This window comes from Cyclopterus lumpus, chromosome 20 (genome assembly GCF_009769545.1).
Source record: "Cyclopterus lumpus isolate fCycLum1 chromosome 20, fCycLum1.pri, whole genome shotgun sequence".
Classification (NCBI taxonomy): Eukaryota; Metazoa; Chordata; class Actinopteri; order Perciformes; family Cyclopteridae; genus Cyclopterus; species Cyclopterus lumpus.
Window position 1 is genome coordinate 13685857 of NC_046985.1, and position 21723 is coordinate 13707579.

The window sequence follows — 21723 nt, forward strand, 5'->3', positions numbered from 1 at the left end:
CTCACCACTGACCCACAAACATTGAACACATTTACAACAAAAGATGAACAATGTAGTTTTCAGTGCAATGTGAATGTATTAAAATGCACATGTGAGGTCATTTGTGACAAAAAAAATAAATAACCCCCCTTTACCCTCTCTTGTTCCGCCCTGTGTACACTACAAGGAAGGCTAATTTGCGTAAGTCACTGCCCGTTGGCCGACCACCATATGTTGATACCTTTCCCTTCCCTTCTGCCTGCCACTCTTCATAAAGAGAGCGAACCACCTCAGAAAGCCCTTACTTAATACTGTGGCTTCCCTCCCCGCCAGCCTCAGTTTTCTCAGTTTCATTGGTGTCGTTGGGCAGCATTCAGCGCTAACTGCTGCTTAATTTTGATAAATCGTTTCTGGATGAAGCCACATTAACATCATTAGCGAGATTTAGATTTAGGATGCAGACGAGGCAGAAAACGCAGTCAGTAAATGACCTTGTTTATTAGAGGAGCTGCTTATTGATCGTTTGATTCAATTTTCCCAGGTCAAGGTGCACCCCTCAGCTCTGTAGTTAAGCTTGCAGTGAATAAAAAGTAGCTGAGGAAGAGCTATGAAGAGACTTTATTATTGGCAACAACCTCGTTCCCCTCTACGGAAATTGAACTGTGATAACATCATGATGAGTTTAGAGACACAATTCACCCCAGCAGACAACAGAATTCCGTCAATTTATTATGAAAGCTTTTAGACATTTGCAGTTTGCTCCCTCCTGGGGAGCAATTTGCTATCTCATTTATCTCCAGTTTGTTTGACATGAAACAAACCAAACAAAAACAAACTTTTGGTTATCCCAGATGTGTCAGATGATAATAAACAACACGTTGCAGGACAGAAATGGCAAATAAATGAAGATTTAATGTGAATTATGTGTGGCCATCTCTTAACAGAGAGGTGAGAAATCAAAATGACGTTTGCGCCGCACCGTCAAACTGCAGTTACATCATACTTTCATCGTAGGAGCCAATAAGATCTCTCTCCATGCTCCATGATGAATGATCTCTTTCTAATTACGCACCAATCCACTGTCCTAATTCACCAGGAAATCCATCATATTAATGAAACAAGACGCCCTCATGGCGCCTGTAAACAGCAATTCATCTATGTTTCAGAGCCGTGGTCCTCCAGTGTGTCTCGCTGGTCCTCGGCTTCATGCCCTGATTAGACAGCCAGAGTTAAAGCTATATATATATATATATATATATATATATAGAGAGAGAGAGAGAGAGAGAGAGAAGGCGGAACAGCAGCATGTGAGCCCATCCTGTGGCGTTTTTCTTTGGAAATGAAAACGAAAGATAATGACACGTCATATCTTTTGTGCACGTCAGGTTTATTTCTCACAGACGAACCCCCTCTCTTGTCTCCCCGACACAGTTCCTGTGCCTGAAGAACATCAGGACGTTCCTGGCGGCGTGCAGCGACGTATTCGGCATGAAGAAAAGCGAGCTGTTCGAGGCCTTTGACCTGTTCGACGTCAGGGACTTCGGAAAGGTAAGGCCGGTTTTGCCCTGAGACACAGAACGAGGTGGAGGCTGAGACGACGGCCCTGAATCCGCCGTCACTGCGTGTGCCGGCTGTCCCCGGAGACTGAAACGTGAATTAGCCGAATGTGCTTTTTACGCCTACTCTCGTCCTTGTGTGGAAGATATGGAACGTAGTCAAAAATGATTTACATAAAAGGAAGAGAGAGCTCCTTTATCTTGGGTTTTTAAATTAGAGTGCAGGTTTTGGTGCATACATCCCCCCCCTCTCACTGTAACAGCAACTTTAATGGCCTTCAGTGTCATTAGTAGATGTTCTTACTGGCATTGCTGGTGCTAATCAACACACAGCTTTCTTCACACTCCTCAACTCCAAGCTACAGCTGAAGTCAGCAACATGACCCGGCAGTTTAATCGCTTCCCCTCATTAGAGTGAATACGCCTCAGCGCGCAGACTTTACGAGCGGTTACAAGTCTGGCCTCGGGTTCTATACTTTGATAGGACTCTGCTTGTAGTGTCGTGAAACTGTCTGCGGCTCTTTGACAGCCCCACTGCTGCCCTCGTGAAGTCCACAGGAGGTTTGCTTAGAAATCAGAGAGAGAGAGAGAGAGAGAGAGAGAGAGAGAGAGAGAGAGATGCCAGGGCACATGATCTTAAGCGTTTATGAGACGACGGTCATGTGTCCTAGTTTTGTGCACGTGTGTCAGTGAAAGAAACACAGGGACATATGGATCGACTGGGTGTCACCGTCCTACATCTGACGGCCATACAATCTGGGAAGAAGTGGGCTTCTAGAACATCATGGGATGTTAAAATACTCCAGTTACACCAACCGTTACAACAACATCAGTGATTCGTATTATAAATCAGCTGAGATGAAAATAAATACACTCTTTACATTAAATCAGCCCCACAATAATGCAAATTGAAACCATCGTCATATCCATCATATCAGAAGTGAAACACTTCTGTTTTATAATGGAAAAGATAAATAGTGGTTTCCTCATGGTATTACAACTTAACGTGAATTAACTCGTTTTACGATGAATGTTCAACGGACATATAAATTGTACTTTTCGAACAATTAATATGCGTCTATTGAACTTCCTTTTTCATGGCAAACACGCCAAACGTTTATGAAAGGTAACAGTTGGCAAACTTTTGTTGGATATGCGTCGACCGGCCACCTTGTCCTCCTACAATAAACCGTTCAACTTCTCTCTGCATCATCTGGGTGTTCTGACTCGTTATCATGTTGGTGTTTGTGATCTGGAAAACATCCCAAATATAATCTTTTACTATTGGCTGAAAAATATTTCACTTCAAGTTACCATGAGGAACTTTTACCCGGGTATGATGATGCCTCTCTATTACCTGCATATGTAAACAAGAGCAGCAACAAGAAAACATGAAAACATGCAGGTTCACCAGAAAGTCCTTCAGTGCCGACTTCATTAAGGGCCTCCGTCAGAGACCAGCCCACCTCCGACAAACCCAGGTCTCATCTTCTGAGGAGAGCTTTTCTAAAAAGGGACTCTGGTGCTTGGAAATGCGACCGCGTTCGACACAAAATGAATGTTCCTTGTAGAAGCTTTAATGAAGGATCTGACTTAATGATATGTTAAGACTGTGCCTCAGGTGACCTCTTAACAATGTAATATGCATGAAAAAAAAGCCACTTACTGTACAAAGCGCTGCAGATCTTCTGAAAAATATTTCGAAGAACAGATAAAGGGACTGAGAAAGGCTTTGGATATAGTCAACAGCACTTTTTTATCCCCATTGCAACGCTCTGTTTTTCTGGCGTGCCGAGCTGAATTAAGAAGCTGATGAAATTAAGTCATCTATTCATTATGTCGCCTATAATTAAAACACATTTGGACTGCTGGCAAGTTCTTTTCTTTCCCCTTATAGGGAAATATTTTCAGAGGAAATCTACAGAAGAACCAACAGTGGTTTAGTGAATTACTGCAGGATATTCAAATAAAAATCTTCATTCTCACTCCTGAACCCCCCCACCTAAAAAATGTTTGTAGATTTGCTCATCCTTGTGATTTTTGCATTCATGTGTTTTTCTTATCAAATTCAGCTCCTTTAAGTATTTTTTTTAAAAAAAGAAGAAAAACAGTCACGAAACAGGGGTTTATAGGCTGAAGCTGCTTCTGGAAAAGCCCATGTGTATATATATATATATATATATATATATATATATATATATATATATATATATATATATTCAGTCACAAAAACACAATGTGTGATCAATCTGAGTTAAATAGTCTAAATAGTTAAATCCATATGTAGCATAATAGCTTCAGTCAGCTAGGTTAGCTAAGGGTAAAAACTACTATTAACTGCAGAGTTTTCTGGGAGTTTTCTGCCAAACTATATTTTTCAATTAATTATAATGTGTTCATTAGTGAACATTTGAGGTGCTGGTATTTAAATGTTGTCTAGGCAATGCCAGGCTAGCGTATTTACCACTTTCCGGTATGCTAAGCTAAGCTATGCTAACAGGCTGCTTGCTGAACCTTCCTATTTAACAAACATATGAGAATAGAATCATCGAACTCTCTGCAAGAAATGTTTTGTTTCCTAAATTCTGAGCTTCCACATTTTCTCCAGTTGGTTAAGCACTTTGTTTCAGTTAAAGTTCCATCTAACAAATCCTTTTAAAAAAAAAAAAAAGAATATTACACTCAAACTCTCCTTGATGAGAGTGATTACTGGTACCCCAAACAATAAATGCTCGATCCTTCTTTGGAAAGCTCTCATCATAACGCAACACTAATCGGCTCAATGTCCAATGTCTCGCTCTCCTCCGGACCAGCTTCAGATGAGACGATAAACTCTTTTCCCTTTCGGCGATCTCTTCCTCATTTCCCTCGGTGATTTCAGTTCGCCCAAGCACAACGCTTTGATGACTCTCTTGAGTGAATCCCACATTGCCCAGAGAGAATTTAACATCTCTGAAATCAGACAGCGAGCCGGCTCCGTAATCCTCGCTTGGCTGCCTCTGCAGAGGCTAATGGAGTGAGGGGGGGAGGGGAGGGGAGGGGAGGGGAGAAGCTGCCACTCACCTGCAGTTCTAGCTTATTTTCCTTTTTTTTGTGGGGGTTTGTTTAAAAAAAAAAAAAAAAAGCTGCTGGACGGCTACTGAATAAAACATCCACGTTGCCCATTTGTGTGGTAGTCTTGATAGAGTCTGTGTGAGGAAACATATGCTGTATATCACTCTCTCTCTCTCTCTCTCGGGGTCCAACCGTTGTACTCTTACGATATTGTTCTGTATGTTTTGATCTGAACTCACATGAGACAACCTTAACCACGGAGCTAGGAGATTCTTCTCCACTCGACTCCTCCACCTTCAAAGCTGGGAAGGAATCCAGCAGTAAAAGACGAGTCCCTGATGAGACTCAGGTCTTAGAAAACATGACCAGACTCAAAAAGGAGATTGTGCACTTGAATGTGTGATAACACCGATACATCTGACAAACGGCTCTCGGCCTGTTGGTATTCTCAGAGCCGAACTGAGGCCGCACGGTCACGCAATGGTCCGGAAACTGACAAATACAGCAGGGTCTGTCTGTAGCCTTTTCCCCTCAGTGCAGGGACATCTGGTTTGCACATCTGTCTTGTAGACACATGGAGGGTTGTGGGCTCTGTAGGGAGAACACAAACTTGGTTGCACAGGGCATGCTCACACACTGATACACAACTGGCAGAGAGCGAGGTGGTATTTAGAGAAGATATTGAGATCTACAATATCCCTCTGCTGTTTCAAGTTGGGTTTTTTTTTTCTCCGCGGAGGCGTTTAGTGGCGATACGATATGAGACGAAACAGTGGATTTCACCATTAGCATACTTAGTTTTGCTCTAGAAGACACATTGTCTACATACGGTAAATAGAATATAGAGCTCTGCTGACATAACCCAAGACACCCCTCTGATCTCGTGTGAAAACGTCATGCATCCTGTGGTTGTGACATGATCGAACAACACGTGCTGCCATCATCATTCCTGAGAGCGAATGACTAATTGTCTCACTTCTAGTTTATTGCTAATTCCGGTCTTCTCGTATCAGCACCTTTCAAAAATAGAATCAAAGTGCTGACAGGAGCTTTCCAGTCCCATGACGGACAGTCGCTGAGTACTTGGAAATATGAGTGTCATGGACTTACCTATTAAATAATGCACACTGAAACACTGAAACCAGCAACTGTAGCACATCATCTTTGCAGCTATGCTTGTCGTTTGCTGATTGGGAGTTGTGCTCGCTGACCACCGAACACTTGAATCTCATTCATCAAGCAGGACCTTCTTCTCTCAAACAGTGTGTCACAGTGTGACAACCAATAAACGCACAATGTACTTAATACAATAAAGCAAGCTTAGACAAGTATGCATAATGGCGTATTCTAAACAGCAAGAGGGTGATCATCATTCATGACAGCATCAAAATTGATGCATGCTAATGTGCTCGTGTTCTTACACAGCTCTCAGAAAGAAGGCAAATAAGCGTATTTCTTGAGGAACTTTTTCATTTCAAGAATTTCATATTGTTCTGTGAAATCGCATACTATTATGGTAATTTTAAAAAAAAAGTTTTAAATGCAAGATCAGATCCTGAAATGTACTTAAAAAACTATGATTAAAGACCCTACTAAAGATCTTAAAGACAGACTGTGCACATCTGGATGATTGATGAGCACTGAGGGCTTCATGTGGGCTGGACTCCTCCATGGCGGAGTAACCTCAGATCATCGGCTGCGTTACATTCTGGGTAGACTATGCAGATTTTGCCGCACCGCAACTTCCTTCAGATGGGCCAGTAGATGCACCACCTGCATGTGTTTAGCGGTACAATATGTAAATAATCTGGCAATAAGGGAGTGATACGGCACGCTCTTGTTTGTGCAGCTGCGCTCTATTCATCCATCTGCATTGAACTCAACCCCACGTTTTCTGCACATACCGTGTGGCAGTTCCAATAATCAGACACAGATGAAGGTTGAAATGTTCCTCCCAGTCTTCACTTGTTTTGAAGTAGGTTTGCCTCTACACACAGCTCTGCAAGACAAACTCCTTATTGGAACAACCCTAACAAATAAAATAGATGTTAATCATGTTCATATTTTTTGTTGAGGCTTTTGAGGGGACGCGTTATTGACAGAAGTTCAGCGCATAACTCGGAGGTGCGGACGTGTTTAAAAGCCTCACGCGTGACTCTCCATTAACCTTTGCATACAAAGACAGTTTCAACTCAGTCCCAGTGGGCTCTTCTCTATTACCATAAACTACCACCGGCTCTCTCGCAGTTTTAGGTGGATGCAGATGCTGATTATTTTGGTGGGGGGTGGAAAATGGAAGCCCTGAGGGGGGAGGGGAAAGCAAAGATGGAAAGGAAGAGGGAGACAGAGAGAGAGGGTTTATTGATTAGTGTCTTCCTCCTCAGTTGACTGTGATAAATGTAACCACGGAAACCCACGTAAGGCTGATGCATCTCCTGAACAGCCCTTCCATCATCTCTGTCCGTCCTTTGTCCTTCAGCCGTGCGCTCTCCAGCAGATCTGTGTGGTCAGATATCATATGTCTGCTCCCAGCTAATGGATACTCGGGGTGTGTCTTAGTCTTGCATGGCCGAGCTGCAGTAACAGTGGTCTACGAATCGCTTCGGAGACAGGATTTCGATAGCTGCCTTCAGGACTAAAAGTGTAGTGGATGGTCAATATATTAGGATCATGTTTGTCTTTTATTAAGAAAAATATCATGTTGGCCTTTGGAGGTTCCTCCCAGACCAGTGCTATCCTCAAGTGCATTACAAGAGAAATCCTTCTAGTGTGGTGTAAGAGGTTTAGCGTTATAGCCTCAGTGTCAGTCGGTTAAACCTGCAATTACCTTTTTAAAAAGGAGCTGTGAACCCACTTACTGGAGCTCTATTCATCTGGCTTGTAGTGCAGAGCCTTACTTTCCCATCATGGTCTAAATGCTGTTTCGATTGCCTTTCTATTCAGAGAAAGCACGAAATAAGACACAAATACACAGGAAAAAGTGAACTTGTGCAAGTTTGTGGTGTATTGGGCACAAACAAAATAAAAAACCTACTGGTAGAAACTTCTGCAGCTGTGCACAGCGAGTTTGTTTGCTTGGATGAACAAATACAAAAAACTATCCGTTTGATTTTATTGGCAGATGTCTGCCCAACAGACCTTTCTCTGACGGTCATTTGGCCAAATGCAGGCGTAAGCACGGACATTAACAATGGCTGCATTCCAATTGTAATGTGCATGCTGGCTCACCGGCACACCATTATCAGTTATGACGAAGTTGGCCGTCTGGATTATTTCTGGGAGCTGAAGTAATTGTTTCTGATCAATAATACAGAGGTGTCGTCTGCAAATGTGTAGCTGGAGCGAGGAAGGCACAAGGGTGTATGTTGTGTCTCGCTAACAGACTCTCACGTTCATTTTCATTTTTCTTTTTAAATATAAGAAGAAACTGAGGTTTAATAGGTGTCAAAGCTCAGAATCAAACCGGCATACGTCTTACTGGGATTCAACACAAACCATATGATCGCCCGTGTTCGGTCAGCACTGTAGATAAATATCCAACGTGTGATTACTGTCGAATAGTGTGCTCTAAATTCACAGTGCATGTACCTCGACTTCCAATGTTTGTGCCTGAAAAAGCTCCCATGCATTACTTACTTCCGCTCAATGCATTTGGAGTTATTGTTGTGTCCACAGCAATCCAGTGGAACTAGCTGTTGTGCCGAAAACTCTATGTATAATCCATGGACTCCGAGTGACTGACTGCATGACATCATCTTCCACTGGAATCACACATTTCAAATCAACTGGCTTTACTTGAGCGTGCAATGCACGCACACATGTGCAACCCCCCCCCCCCCAAAAAAACCACACACACACACACACACACACAGACCCAACCCTTGCTGGCTGAAGATTGCTCGGCCGGAGAGCTCTGTGCCTCCCTGCTTTCCAGCTGCAGGGGAGATGGATTGTCTCTTTGATTGTTTCAGGGTGTCAGAGATAAAAAAAACACTTCTTTGATGTTTGCGGACATCTGTCTGTGTCTTAGCTGTGGCAACCATCACATATGTGGCACAGGCACACTACGACAATGGCAGAAAAGATTCTCATCATGGAGAGCGAGTGGGTTTGGTTATGAATATAACAGATAATTCCTGTCCAACATTGTGACATATGCAGACACGTTTGATGCTTTGTCAGGCCTCTCTACATTGTATTGTACAACGATAACCACGAGGGCAAAGTCTTCTGAGAATCTTCTTGACTTGACAAACCAGCTGTCAAAGCCATCTATTTACCGCCACAAGAAAGTTCAAAACAATCACCCTTCGACTTCAGGTTGGGCTGAACTGATACATACGTGAAGCATTTCATCTCTCATGTTTTCTTAATTAAAAAAGGCAAGTTAATCAATGAGGTTACGGCATGCACACGTGAATATCCTTCATATTGTGGTCTAAATGCCCACGGAACAATTTTCAGACCATCTTGTTGCACCTCTCTTTAGGACGTCAGATAGGTGACTGCAAGACTGGGAAAAGAGATGAAGACAAGACGAGAAGCATTAGGAGCCACGCTCTCCCTACTGTAACAAGGTTTCTAGGAAATTAGCAGAAATTGGAGGAGTATTGGCACCAGTACGGCTGGAGTGAGACCGAGGCTACAAGTCGGGTCCCCCTTTCGTCTACATGTTCTTCTGAAGGGAATTCTCTGACATTTTAAATGGTACATGGACCTTTTAAATGAGAATGTGGGAACGAGAGGTTTGCGCCTTTGAGTGGCTACGTGCTTCTGTGTGCATGTGTGTGCAAGTGTGTGAGAGCTAGCAGTGACTCCCCCGAGGACTGACTCATCTCAAGTCTCAGTAAGCAGCAGGAAACAGGAAGAGGAAACGGTCACCACATAGCCCCTCTGGAGTTGGTTCTCTCTGTGTGTGTGTGTGTGTGTGTGTATATGTACTGTATTTAGCTTCAGGTGTAATGGTGCATTAACACCATGTGTAAGGAGTAGTGTCTGTGTGTGTGTGTGAGTGTCCTCCATTCCTCTTCAGGCTGTCAAAATCAAAACTACCTCCCCTGTTGTGTTGTATTTCTCTGTAACAAGTCTGTCTTTGTGTGTGTGTGTGAGTGTGTGTGTGTGTGTGTGTGTGTGTGTGTGTGTGTGTGTGTGTGTGTGTGTGTGTGTGTGTGTGTGTGTGTGTGACCAACACAATTGAACTTCCCCTAGTTATCTGAGCTTGTCTCCGTGTTGTCCTGTCAGAAGCTCTATCAAGCACCCACTCTTCCTGTGACCGGGCCCCTGGAAGTGGATGTGTGTGTGTGTGTGTGTGTGTGTGTGTGGCAACACGACAGTGTGTGTGCAACATAGAGGGTGTTTCTCAAAGTCAAGGAAGGATCCTTAAAACGGTTGAATTTCCAGGATGACACGTCATCTACCGAACACTAACTCCTTCTGAGGATGCACGTTTGTATCCTCTGCGCTCCTAAATAACCCACAATGCATTTCCTGTTCACGGTGTTGGAAATGACTTTCATCGCTCAGCGACAGACTGAGCTAAGTAGGACTAACAAAGAAGCCAGCAAGAGAGAGAGAGAGACCAGTCGGGAAAAACCATTAGTAACCGGTGAAATTAAGGGTTTATTTAGACAAAACCAGAGGTGGTGATTGTTGAAATGTCAGAAAAACTAACCAAGATGTGTTTGATGACTTTTACGTAGTTTCTGTAGTTTTGAATTAAGTGTAGGTAAAGTCTAGTCAAGTTTTGTACATGAATACATTAGTAATTGTCCAACATTTGTTGTCTATTGTTTTGAGGAAAGCAAAATCAATATACTGACTTGTTAGAAATAAAGTGTGCAAGGAGGAAGCATGGACACATTCTTGACTTTTAGAAACACCCAGAGAGAAAGAAGCAAAGGGCGCTCCGGAAAACTAGATGAACGCAATTTATGCTCGCCACTTTTGTGGTTTACTGTGTGTTTGTGTGTGAGAGAGAGCGTGTACATCCTTGCCCCATACCAGTTCAAAGGGAGCCTCCCATTGAGTGTGTAACACATAAACACTGCAGGTAGTCAGACAGTGAAAAGATTCAAAAGGAAAAGGCTCCTCATGTTAAAAATGTCAATTACATTTTTAAGTCTTTTTCCACTGTAAACAATTGAGAAAAATGAACAGGACTGCAGCACAAAATCTAAAACTTTAGTTCCATTGTAATTCTTCACCATTTGTTACAATAGAGATTCCATGTTGCTATAACTCTCATTTGAGATGCGATACATGTTGACGATATCCTGCTATTATTATTGATTGACAGCACTCGTAGCCGATAGTGCAGGTGATCAGTAATTCTGCTTGCAGGGACCTTAGTGTGAGGCTTTGCATCTTAAAGCCTTGCTGGGTATTGAGGTTACCTTGTTACAGACATGCCAGGTATTTATAGGCCACTGCTGAGTCTGAGCCAGCCAGAGAGCATGTGAAGCTAAGCCACCGTAGTCAGGATCAAAGACTACAAAAGACTGAAGTGCAGGTCTACAAATCACCCTCCTCCCCTCGCTGTCCTACTTTCTGACAGCCCCCCCCTCGAGCTTCAATACCTGGAACCATAGACCTACATCTCACCGTGACTCAATCATACAGATTCATATTGCAAGCCATTTATTAAAAATGTCGGATGGTTTAGTCGACCTGTTATTGACAGATATGATGCGGTTGTCAGAAGAAACACACCAATGTAATAAAATGACGTACCTTTTATTACTGACACAATATTTATCTACGCCTTGACCTAAAGCTGAACCCTTTCAAATGTAACAACAAATTGGATTCCACTGAAATATGTATCAATATATAGCACAGGTTTATTGTCACTGTTATTTTCATTGTCTTCTAATGGTCCAAATGGTATTTTGGAGGCTTTTCCACCTTGACAAGAAGAAAACATGGAGGCTCGAAAAGGCCTCGGAATATCAACTAAATATGTGTTGCCTGCAGCTTCAATCTGGATGATGGGAAATCTTGTGTACATATAACAACATTAGGTGGCCGAACAGCCAACAAAACACATGATTTATTCCAATAGAAAAGGGTCTCATAAAAGTAAATATAAACGATTCAAATCAAAAGTAAAATAAAAAAGACACTTTGGGAGTTATGCGGCGTTCACACCAAAAGCGTTATTATGAGGTTTATCCGCCACAGGATTTTGGCAGTAAGTGTATTTATAACAATTCCTTTATGAAGACTCTATTGGAATAAATCGTGTCACCTCGCGTGACATTTTCTTTATTTTTAAATGTTTTTATTTTTTTACAAGTTAGTGGGTAACTACAAAGATTTTACAGTACAGTGTGTGTATATAACTTAATAAACGTAATACATTTGTGGATCTGGAGATATATCTGTAGATCCATGATACCTGGTACACGATCACGGCTCAGGGGCTCTGCCATCCAAAAGGTAACAGCCTCCAGAAATGTCTGTCAAGTTCTCCTAATTGCAGAGTTCTTCAGCCCAATATCGGATGTTTTTACTTTTTAAGTATTGGACTTCAAAAACACAGCAGACAAACATCACTGTGGAGTTCAAAGTCTCTCAGAGACGAGCTGTAACACTTTGATCCTGCTTACTGATGAATGTACGAGGTGCATTTAGAGTCAGAACATGAATTGCCTACAGTCAGCGGTGTCTTCCAGATGGGCAACCATGAGCTGAGATGTTTAGACTTGCATGTTTATTTCTCTCTCTTCGGTCCACTTTCTCCCTGCGGCAATGCAAAGTCTCCCTTTGGGCACCTGCCGGCTTCATCTAAATGTATTTTCTTTTTCTCTCTCCAACAAGTGCAATCCCTGTCTGACACATCTTTAAAAACTTCTTTTTTTTCTAAATCTTTCATGAGGTGCCGGAGGCAGCATCTGTCATCTCTCCAAAGTAGCTGAGCTAACAGCAACGAATGCGAATTCACAGAACCATTTATGTTCTTCTGATCTCGCAGAGAGGTTTCTCTGTAACGTTAAGATCGTGCAGACGACCGTATGTATGTCAACGATGCTTTTTCCAGATGCTCAAGGCTCACACAATGAGGGAGGTTGGGGGGGGTCTTTTCTTCTCTGTATTGCTTCCCAGAGGTGGAGGTGGAGTGGGTGGATGGATGCGCTGTCATTCAAAGTGGGGGCATTTCTAAAAGCTAATCTCTAGCCTCCGCACTCTGCTCAGAAAATCTGATCCCACCTCACATCTAACCAACTGCTGTGTGTTATATAATATCCAAAAAGGATGCCGTTTTGCTGGATTCACATGGGCTGTTGGGAGACAAAAGTTTGGATTCAGGCAGTAGATGAAATATGTATATGAATATGGCGAAAGGAAGCCTCGTAATTAATACAGAAATACACGAGAAACACACGGACGAGGATCACAGCGCTGCAGCATTTATCAGTTGAGTTAATAAGAAGGAATCTGCAAAGGCCACTGTATATTTAACGACAGCAACTATAATGAGACCTACTGGAAAGTTTGACATCAATTATAAGTTAAGCCTCATTTTAACCGCATTTGGACACGATAATATACGGTGGAGGTGTACTGACTGAACGGACACTGCAGATTTTTATTTAGAAACATTATTAACAGGCCAGAGTTTGTTTTTTATTTATATGAACAGACACAGGATGTCGTGAAAAGTGTGGAAGAATCTTATATTTTAACTGTTGACCCTTTCACACTGTGTTTTCAGTTCATTCAATTTAATTGGAACCATTTTGGTCGCCTAGAAATGTCGGTTGTAATTAGCTCCAGCAAGAGGGTGATGGTTTCAAAACATCAGTCCACAAACCAACGGGTGCATCACGGTGACTCAACCACTTCTTGGATACAGCCTGTGCACGAGCCTCGTGAAATGACTTCTAATGTCCCTCTTAAGACACAATCTTCAGTGGCAGATAATACGCATTATCCATTACAGCTCATGGCTTCAGGGAAGTGTTCGTCAATGTTAGATCTCCATCTGGCCTGAAGGGTAATATCGAACATTAGGTTTATCTCGTGGTGTTTTCTGTGCTTCTGCACATGAATGTAAATGACAATGGAATGCGCATACTAATCTGTTGATTGATTTGAACGTAAGATATCCCCTAAAAATGTTTTCACACACACACACACACACACACACGCACACACACACAATGCGTTTTAAAAATCATAAACCAAATGAAAAATTACATCTTTGGAATGAGTCAAAAGTCAAAGTCAGCTTTATTGTCATTTCTTCCATGTGTAAACATACAAAGATCTGAAATTTTGTTTCTCAGATATTTTATGTTATGTTTACACATGGAAGAAATGACAATAAAGCTGACGTTGACTTTTTTGACATTGATGAAACGGTGAGATTAATGCTTCCTTCCGTGTTAATTTCCATGTGATTTAAAGCAAGGAGTCATAAAGATCATAAAGAAACCATGAACTCCACCATATAGTTAAAAAAAAAGTTCCCCCACTGGTAAAACAACCGCTATTCCATGCTTCTGTCTCATGTTACTCTAAGCTGTATTTAATGGATGTAAAAGGCTTCCAAAGTGCCGTATTTGAGACACACATTACATTATTGAAGCGAAAAGTCACAGAGAAGCACCACGACGAGACTGCACGCAACCGCATGACTAATGTGAGGCCTGTGCACAGAGAGACTGAAACAGTGCATATTTAAATTGTTCATGATTAGAACGGGAACTCCTCAGGCTATGCAAAGTGACGCTAACCCTGTTATGCCATATAGATGTGACATGCTGGCTATTAGCGGCAGGAGCTCTCTCTCTGTGTGTGTGTGTGTGTGTGTCTGTGTTTGTGTCTGTCTGTGTGTGTGTGTGTGTCTGTGTGTGTGTGTCTGTGTCTGTCTGTGTGTGTGTGTGTGTCTGTGTCTGTGTCTGTCTGTGTGTGTGTCTGTGTCTGTCTGTGTGTGTGTCTGTGTTTGTGTCTGTCTGTGTGTGTGTCTGTGTCTGTCTGTGTGTGTGTGTGTGTGTGTGTGTGTGTGTCTGTGTCTGTCTGTCTGTGTAAGCCATTGTTTGGTAGCCAGTTCCGAGTTCTCATCACTCGTTTTTTGATGTGTCACGTTTTATACATCAAGAAGATTTCCCACACTCACTACAAGTTACATCAGAATATAGCGAGTGGACGCTCATATCGCTGTTGCAGCCCTGATTTTTGATCCAGTGGTCAGAGGAGTGGCTGTTTACATTATTAATATTATTAATCCTGCCGACTGCATCTTTAATACGCTAAACCAGATAAGAAAAAAGAAAAATGAAAAGCCAATAAAGAAGAAAGTTGACCTCAAATTCATAAGACAGCCATGATTCAAAGGATTAGAATAATATTGGACTTCTCAATTCACTTTCCAGGCTTTTAATGTCTGGAGCCAATAACACAGATTACTTCATGTTGACTTTTTTTTTTTCCCCCATGGAGATTTGGATTTATGGCACCGTCTCTTTTGAGTGTTTGCCTGTTATGACTCTGGTCAACACTATGATCCAGCATCGACGGAGGAGAGCAATAAAATGGCTGACATGTAAACTACCATGATGAATAGTGGTGCGAGGTGCAACAAGATGGATAACCCCGCTTCAGCCTTTGTTTACCTAAAGCCGGCGTGGGTTATAAATCACAGCCGAGCCTGAGATGCCGTAAGTGCCGTCTGTTGGCCGGGAAACGCCGGCGCTTGAGCTGCCGGGGATCATAAATGGTGGCGCTACCTGTATAGGGCTTATCTAAATATATCAGTGAAGCTTTTCCTCATTAATTTAGCCAGCAAGCCTAACAGACAGGGGTTTATTTAGTGGGATTTCTTCTTCCCGGCTAAGTGCAGTTACCACTCAGGACTTCTCACTGTTCAGACCTCCTGGCTTGTCTTTCCTCCTAACGAGTTAATTGCATTCACCTGGTGTCCCAGGTGTTAATCACTTCCTGATTAGATGGCTGCAGTAAAAAAAAAAAAAAACTTTTCTTTCCGATACTTTCTGCTGCAGGAAAGAAAAAGAAAAAACCCACTTTCAATGTATTGCGTTTGACATATAATTAGAACAGAACGTCATACGGCTATCGTTTAAAAGTGGAGGTGCATTCACTGAAAAACTACATTATTCTGCCTCCGAAATGTATTTTCAGGCTTTTTCAGTGGGAGCGATGTTTAATATAGTGCCGCTATCATTATCATGCAGCTGTTTTTCAAAATTGTTTTAAGAAAAAAGAAAAGGAACAGACTCAACCATTTAGTACAGTTAGGAAACGATACAATTTGTTGCAATGGGAAACAATTAGTCAATTAATCGATGACTTTGGAATGCTGCTGCCAGTTAAATTTCAATAAGATACATTTTTCCCAAAGATATAATGCTTATAACTCAACCCTTTGTGGAATTTTCTTGCTACATCTCACAAAGTATTTAAAAAAATAATATTTTAATACATTTTGGCCCTTATTTGAGCATTGCACTGACAATACTGTCCAACCAGCACATCACACTGGTTACCTATTCATATTGGGCTCGTTCTGCGCAGAATCGATGTCCGCCGATCATCGCACAATGCATGCTGGTTAGATTTGTGCCTCATAATAATCTAAAGCTTATTTATACAACCCGTATCAAATCGAGCGGCAAAGTGTTTCACAGGCAGACCATAAAAAGAACAAAAATACAGCACACAATGCAGATACACTCACTATTCTACACAAAAATGTATTCATAAACACAAAAAATATGAATAAATCTGAACAAGACCTGTAAACAGATCGGGTCTAACGGGAAGTAACTGTTTCTTTGACTTCTTGTGTATTCTTTAAAGCAGGCTTTTTTTTTGTCGACGCCCCCTGTTCTCGTCTACTTTCCAGGCGAGCCTCGGTTCATCTGGAACGAGCCTAACGACACCTTTGAGTAGACGGAGGTTCAACCAACAACATACTCAACGCCTACCTAGATTGACTAAATATATAATTTGGCCATAGCTTCTTTATGTCCTCCTGCTGATGCCATGCCGTAGAGGAGTAAATCCCCAGAACTGATTTCAGCATTTAGTTGTCCCCTCATGTCAATCCTAAGGTCCCATGGGGCGAGGCAGGGCCCAATAAACCTGAAGTGTAGGGGTCCATGACTGACAGCAGCATCAAAGGCTTCCGGGAAGAAAGAAAAATAAAAGAATCCTGAGGAATGTCCATATGGATTTTCACTGACGCCTTAGGACATCGTTTACAACGCAGACAACCCACTCAAACTCGCTCTTACACTTGGTAGCGGCTTTTGGCGAGTCTTTCATGTCTTGGCTCCCCAAATGAGTCTACAAGGAGCTGAAACGTGCTGCTTTTAAACAGCATCCTGATAACTTCACTACATTGGTTGTTTGAGGGACTCTTAAAAGCAGAGCTTATATCTTCGAACTGAAACACCCTCCTGGGAGACTACCCCCCCCCCCCCCCCACGGTTGCCTCATTTCATCCTCGGTTAACGGCTGGAAAGTGTTGCAGCGGCGAGGGAACGAGATCGTCATGTCAACGTGATGAAACAATGGAGACTGTATTGTCAATTGGTTTGGGAGTGGGCGGAGGGATGAGGTTATGTCTTTAGCATGGCTGCCACAATGGATTCAACGATAATAACAGCAGTGAACGCTGTGGGATGCCTCTTTCTATCTCTGAGTGGAGAATTTTCCTCAGTTATCAGCAGGCTTATACAGAAGGAAGAAACAATTATCATTGATCCTTAGTCTGTGATGATTATGTGATGCTGAGGTTCCTACAAGCCACACAGAGAGATTCTTTCTCGACTGAAAGCTGTTCTGGCAGAGTTGGGAGAATATCAGTTTCATTGACACGTACGACTTAAGCTGTAAAAATAGATGTTTAATGTCCGGTGTCGTTCTGAAACTAGTCTATTGACAAATTTCCTGAGCTTGAGACTTTTAAAAATTATTAATTATTCAGTGTTTTGGACAGAAAGCCTGTGTTACGAACTCCAGATGTGGAGCTTGAAGGATGTTGACATTTTAAAGGCTATTGGGTTGTATTATGGGAGTTTCAGCATCCAGGATATATCTCTGCCTCTGCTGCAGCCCTTTGTTTGGTGCTGGGACTGACTATCGATTGTTCTATAACATGCAGTGAAAAATGCCCATCACAATTACCTAAAGCCCAAGGAGATTAGCCTGTTTGGCCCAACCAATACTCCAAACCCCCCAAAAAGATCAGTTTATCCTCACATAATGTAGGACGAAGAAAAGACAGAATTATGCGTGTTTCGAAAATGGTTGCTTGATAAACGACGTAAACGATGAATCAATTATCAAAACATTAGCAGGTTATTTTTTGTGTTCGTTTACTAGTTTGATTAATCAACTAATCGGTTCGGTTCTCCTTTAATAAAATCGGCCCCTTGTGAGTCGAATGAAAAGTGCACATGTTCACGTGTGTGTGTGAGCGTGTGTGTGTGTGTGTGTGTGTCCTGAGGGGCTGCAGTCTCTGGAGGTTGATGTGATTTACCTGGACAGCAATGATGTCCTTGCTTTTGACCTTACCCTGCAGAGATGGGAGTTATTAAGAGGGAGAGCGATAAAGGCATAAACTCAAAGCATGCAAACAAGTGTTAACTTTTCTTTCCAGCGGAGCACACCACTGAACTGAAGAGAAGCAGTAAGAGTGTGACAGAGTTAGGAGGACCGGGAGTGTCCTCCTCTGGGATGGATTGTGTTCCAAAGCACAAGTTTGTGAGTTACGTCATCAGTTGGGCCGCCAGGCGCAGAAAAAAACTCTCACTTCTGCTCCAGTTATCACTTAGCAGGCGGTTTGAGTCACGTTTGACTTCATGTTTTATAAATATGCAGGCTGTGCCGTGGCGTCCACAAAACAAGAAACCCCCGTAGCTGCAAGCAGCCGTGCACAGCTGTGATCCCATCACTTCAGATGATATTGAAACAATGGAGCTTTGATTTCACAAAGATCTGAGGTGAAGCCACTAGCGCTAGCCGATTTTGTCGCGCGACAACATAAACATAAATTCAGATTAATGAGAACCTCATCTATTGGTCTTTGAAAATAAGTGGAAAAGGGAAAGTTTGAGGCAGAAAGTTGGCTTCTGAAGTTTTACTGCCATTCAGCCTCTGACTGTATCTGAGTGGGCGTGTGTCTTTATTTTCCTAAAGTCCCATTTTTCTCATCTGCGCGAGGCCGGCGTTTACAGATTAATTTCGCCCTGGGGAGCATTTTTTTCAACAACAAAAAGAAGCTCTTTCTTGCGGGACGGCTGTCCAAAGAAACCCAGAGAAAAAGATCTGTATGGACGCCGTCTGAGGGGAACCGTTTGTTCGGGGAAGCTCCACCGTCCTTTTCCTATCCGCTCGGCTGTGGTGCTGGAAGCAGGTAAAGCGGTGTTTGATGAGCAGAACAGTGGACTGAGAGGTGCAGGCAATGAAGACTGAGGAGAAAGTGGCAAGCGTGTGTCGCATTCCAAACAGCTACACGTCTGTGTAATCCAAGCACACTAATTATGTATTATGGGCGTTAATGAGCCATGGCACTGATTGCCAAACATTAGCTAGTCGCTCACTCCGAGCCAATCAGGCTTTTATTGGCTCCCCCTGTATGTGGATGGAATTTTATACACCGGCTGCATCTGTCAAACTGACACACACACACACACACACACACACACACACACACACACACACACACACACACACACACACACACACACATATAAGCGCGAATAACAACCACCAACCTCACGTGCGAAACCAGCTGAAGTCACACACTCACACACACAGACACACACACACACACACACACACACACACATGTATTTGCTTTCTCCATTGTGTGTTTTTAAGCAAATGTTGTGTTTTTTTCATGTGAATTTAACATCCATTGTTTGCCACCAGGCGCAATAACAGAGAGAGGAGGCTGTTGAATGCCCTGTTTTTCGACAGAGAAACAGTTTGAAAGCGAAACGTGTGTGTGTGTGTGTGTGTGTGTGTGTGTGTGAGAGAAGAGCCTTTCGCTTTCCTCCCTGAAACACAAACACCACTTTCCGGACTTCCTTTCCTGCTTTTCATGAATGTTTTTATCAAAGCGTTGGCCCTAAAAAAAAAAGAGATTCATTGAGTGTAAACAGTGAACATGTTCAAAGCTTGATGAATGATATGCGATGAATTAAAAGACATTTACAAATTATATTTTTCAACTTTGTTTTGTTTTGTTGTTTTTTTAAGTTGAAGCTTTTAGTTCCTTCACTGGTGCAGCGAGGACTTTCTTTCAGGGTAAACAAGCGTGGGACATCCTCGAATTTGACACTCTTCACACTCGTCCACTTAACGGTCTTTTATGCAGACAACTAAAGCCGTAAACTCCCAAGACCTCAGCGAACTGAAGGGCTCCAGTCTTTGAAATAACCGCTCCAAAGCATCAGGTGGGAAAATCCCCCGAAAAAACGGTCAGCGCGGGGCTGCAGATGATGCTAACACCACGTGAAGGTACTCTCACACCTGCTTGTTTTGCTGTGGTCGGTTCAACCACACCACCCATTTCCCTACTGGTTTGTCTCATACGCGGCGGTGAGAAAAACCCTACAGCAAACAGCTGATCCCTGGTCAGCCTCAGTTAGATAATCACGGAGTGACTGTCGTGTGAAACTCGGACTGCTTGGTGTTCACTACATGGGACAAGAGTACGGACACAGAGTGATGATTCCTGGCAAATTACCCAAGACTGCAGTGAAAAATGGCAATTCTGCTTTTTTTGGAAAATGTCCCAGACGAGCTAATAAAGCTAAACTAAAAAGTGGGTCTTTTGTCAACACTTGCAGTTCGCTCTGTTTTCCTTTTTTAAAACGCTGTAGTTAAGCGCCATTTTCCACACTGATTTTATTAGGTGACCTCAATTAGAATCACTAATAAACAGGAATCAAGCGTTCCTCTTTTGGAAGGCAACGCCACACAAAGGAGGAATAAAAGAGGAATACGGGAAACACTGTGTGAAACAAACAGAACTGGTGGCGTGTCATACATCTAACATGTGCCTTCCACCCCTAGACGCGTGGTCTGAGAATAGATAACGAGGAGGTGACCAGACATTAGAAATAGTCTTTGTTCGCTTCCTGAGGACAGATTGTTCCATGTGGACGGATGAATGAGGCCAATATTGACCTTTTTGTTTATTGATTTCAAAATGAAACATGCAAGAACATTGTATGCACAGTATCTGGGATTTCAATTGAGGTTTCTTTGTATTCTATAGTATGATTACACAAACTTGCACCGTCTATCAAAAATGTATAAATAAATACCCCTTTTATTGACACACACACACACACACACACACACACACACACACACCATCTACTGCTTCAATTTGCTGTGGTGTGAATCATTAGCTCCAGCGGTGCCTCTGAGGTCGTACAGGGCAGGTTTATTAGCCTCCATCAGAGGGCCGGTGTCCCTGTGCATCAGCAATCTTCTGAGCCTGCGACCTTCACTTTACGTGTACGCTCTGGACACCAAAGACGAAATGCATGACCTTTTGACCTTTTTCATATTTTGAAGTCTTTGATAATGTCTTACTGTAGGGGGGCTGCTTTCTGCTGTTTCATGATGACACAGTTGCTCAGAGCGGCTTCAAAGAACATCTGCTGCACCAGTCCAGGCACTGGAGTGCGACGGTGGAATCGCGGTGCTTTTTTTTTTTTTTTTTTTTTTGCAGGTCTATGAACAGCAGGGATCATCTATAAATTTGTTTTGCTTCCCAGCTAAAATTATGAACCTGTTGGAATTAAACCTCTAATTTCCCTGGTGGTCATTGTCTTCTATGAACTGGTGGGTGTCATACATGTGAGTCTTCAGAGACACCTCTCGCTAGTCTGCAGATGGCCAGTTTGGTTGCGAATGAGTGTGACTCATGCATCCAATGAAGCCAAAAAGCGCTCGACTCGTCGCCCAAACTTGCCTGCCAGCTAAAACGGGAAAGCTTCCAAAGCTTCCAAAGCTCTGTTCAGCGCGCAGTGGATCTTGAGCTTTCGGACACGCTGTATCTGCCAACTGGCCTCTGGATGTCATGCCCTTCATTTGTTCTTGCATGGAGAACTCTATCAACTGTGTCTGATAACTGTGTTAATAACCG

The 21723-nt window shown here is 42.7% G+C and overlaps 1 protein-coding gene across 3 annotated transcripts in view; it reads left to right on the forward strand.

Moving 5' to 3' along the window:
* Positions 1 to 21723, forward strand: part of LOC117749377 (guanine nucleotide exchange factor VAV3) — an 81172-nt gene that overhangs the window by 11311 nt on the left and 48138 nt on the right. For all 3 annotated transcript variants that reach the window (XM_034559837.1, XM_034559836.1, XM_034559838.1), the window contains exon 2: positions 1411 to 1527. In XM_034559837.1, coding sequence (XP_034415728.1) covers positions 1411 to 1527 — 117 coding nt within the window. The remainder of the gene's footprint in view (positions 1 to 1410; positions 1528 to 21723) is intronic.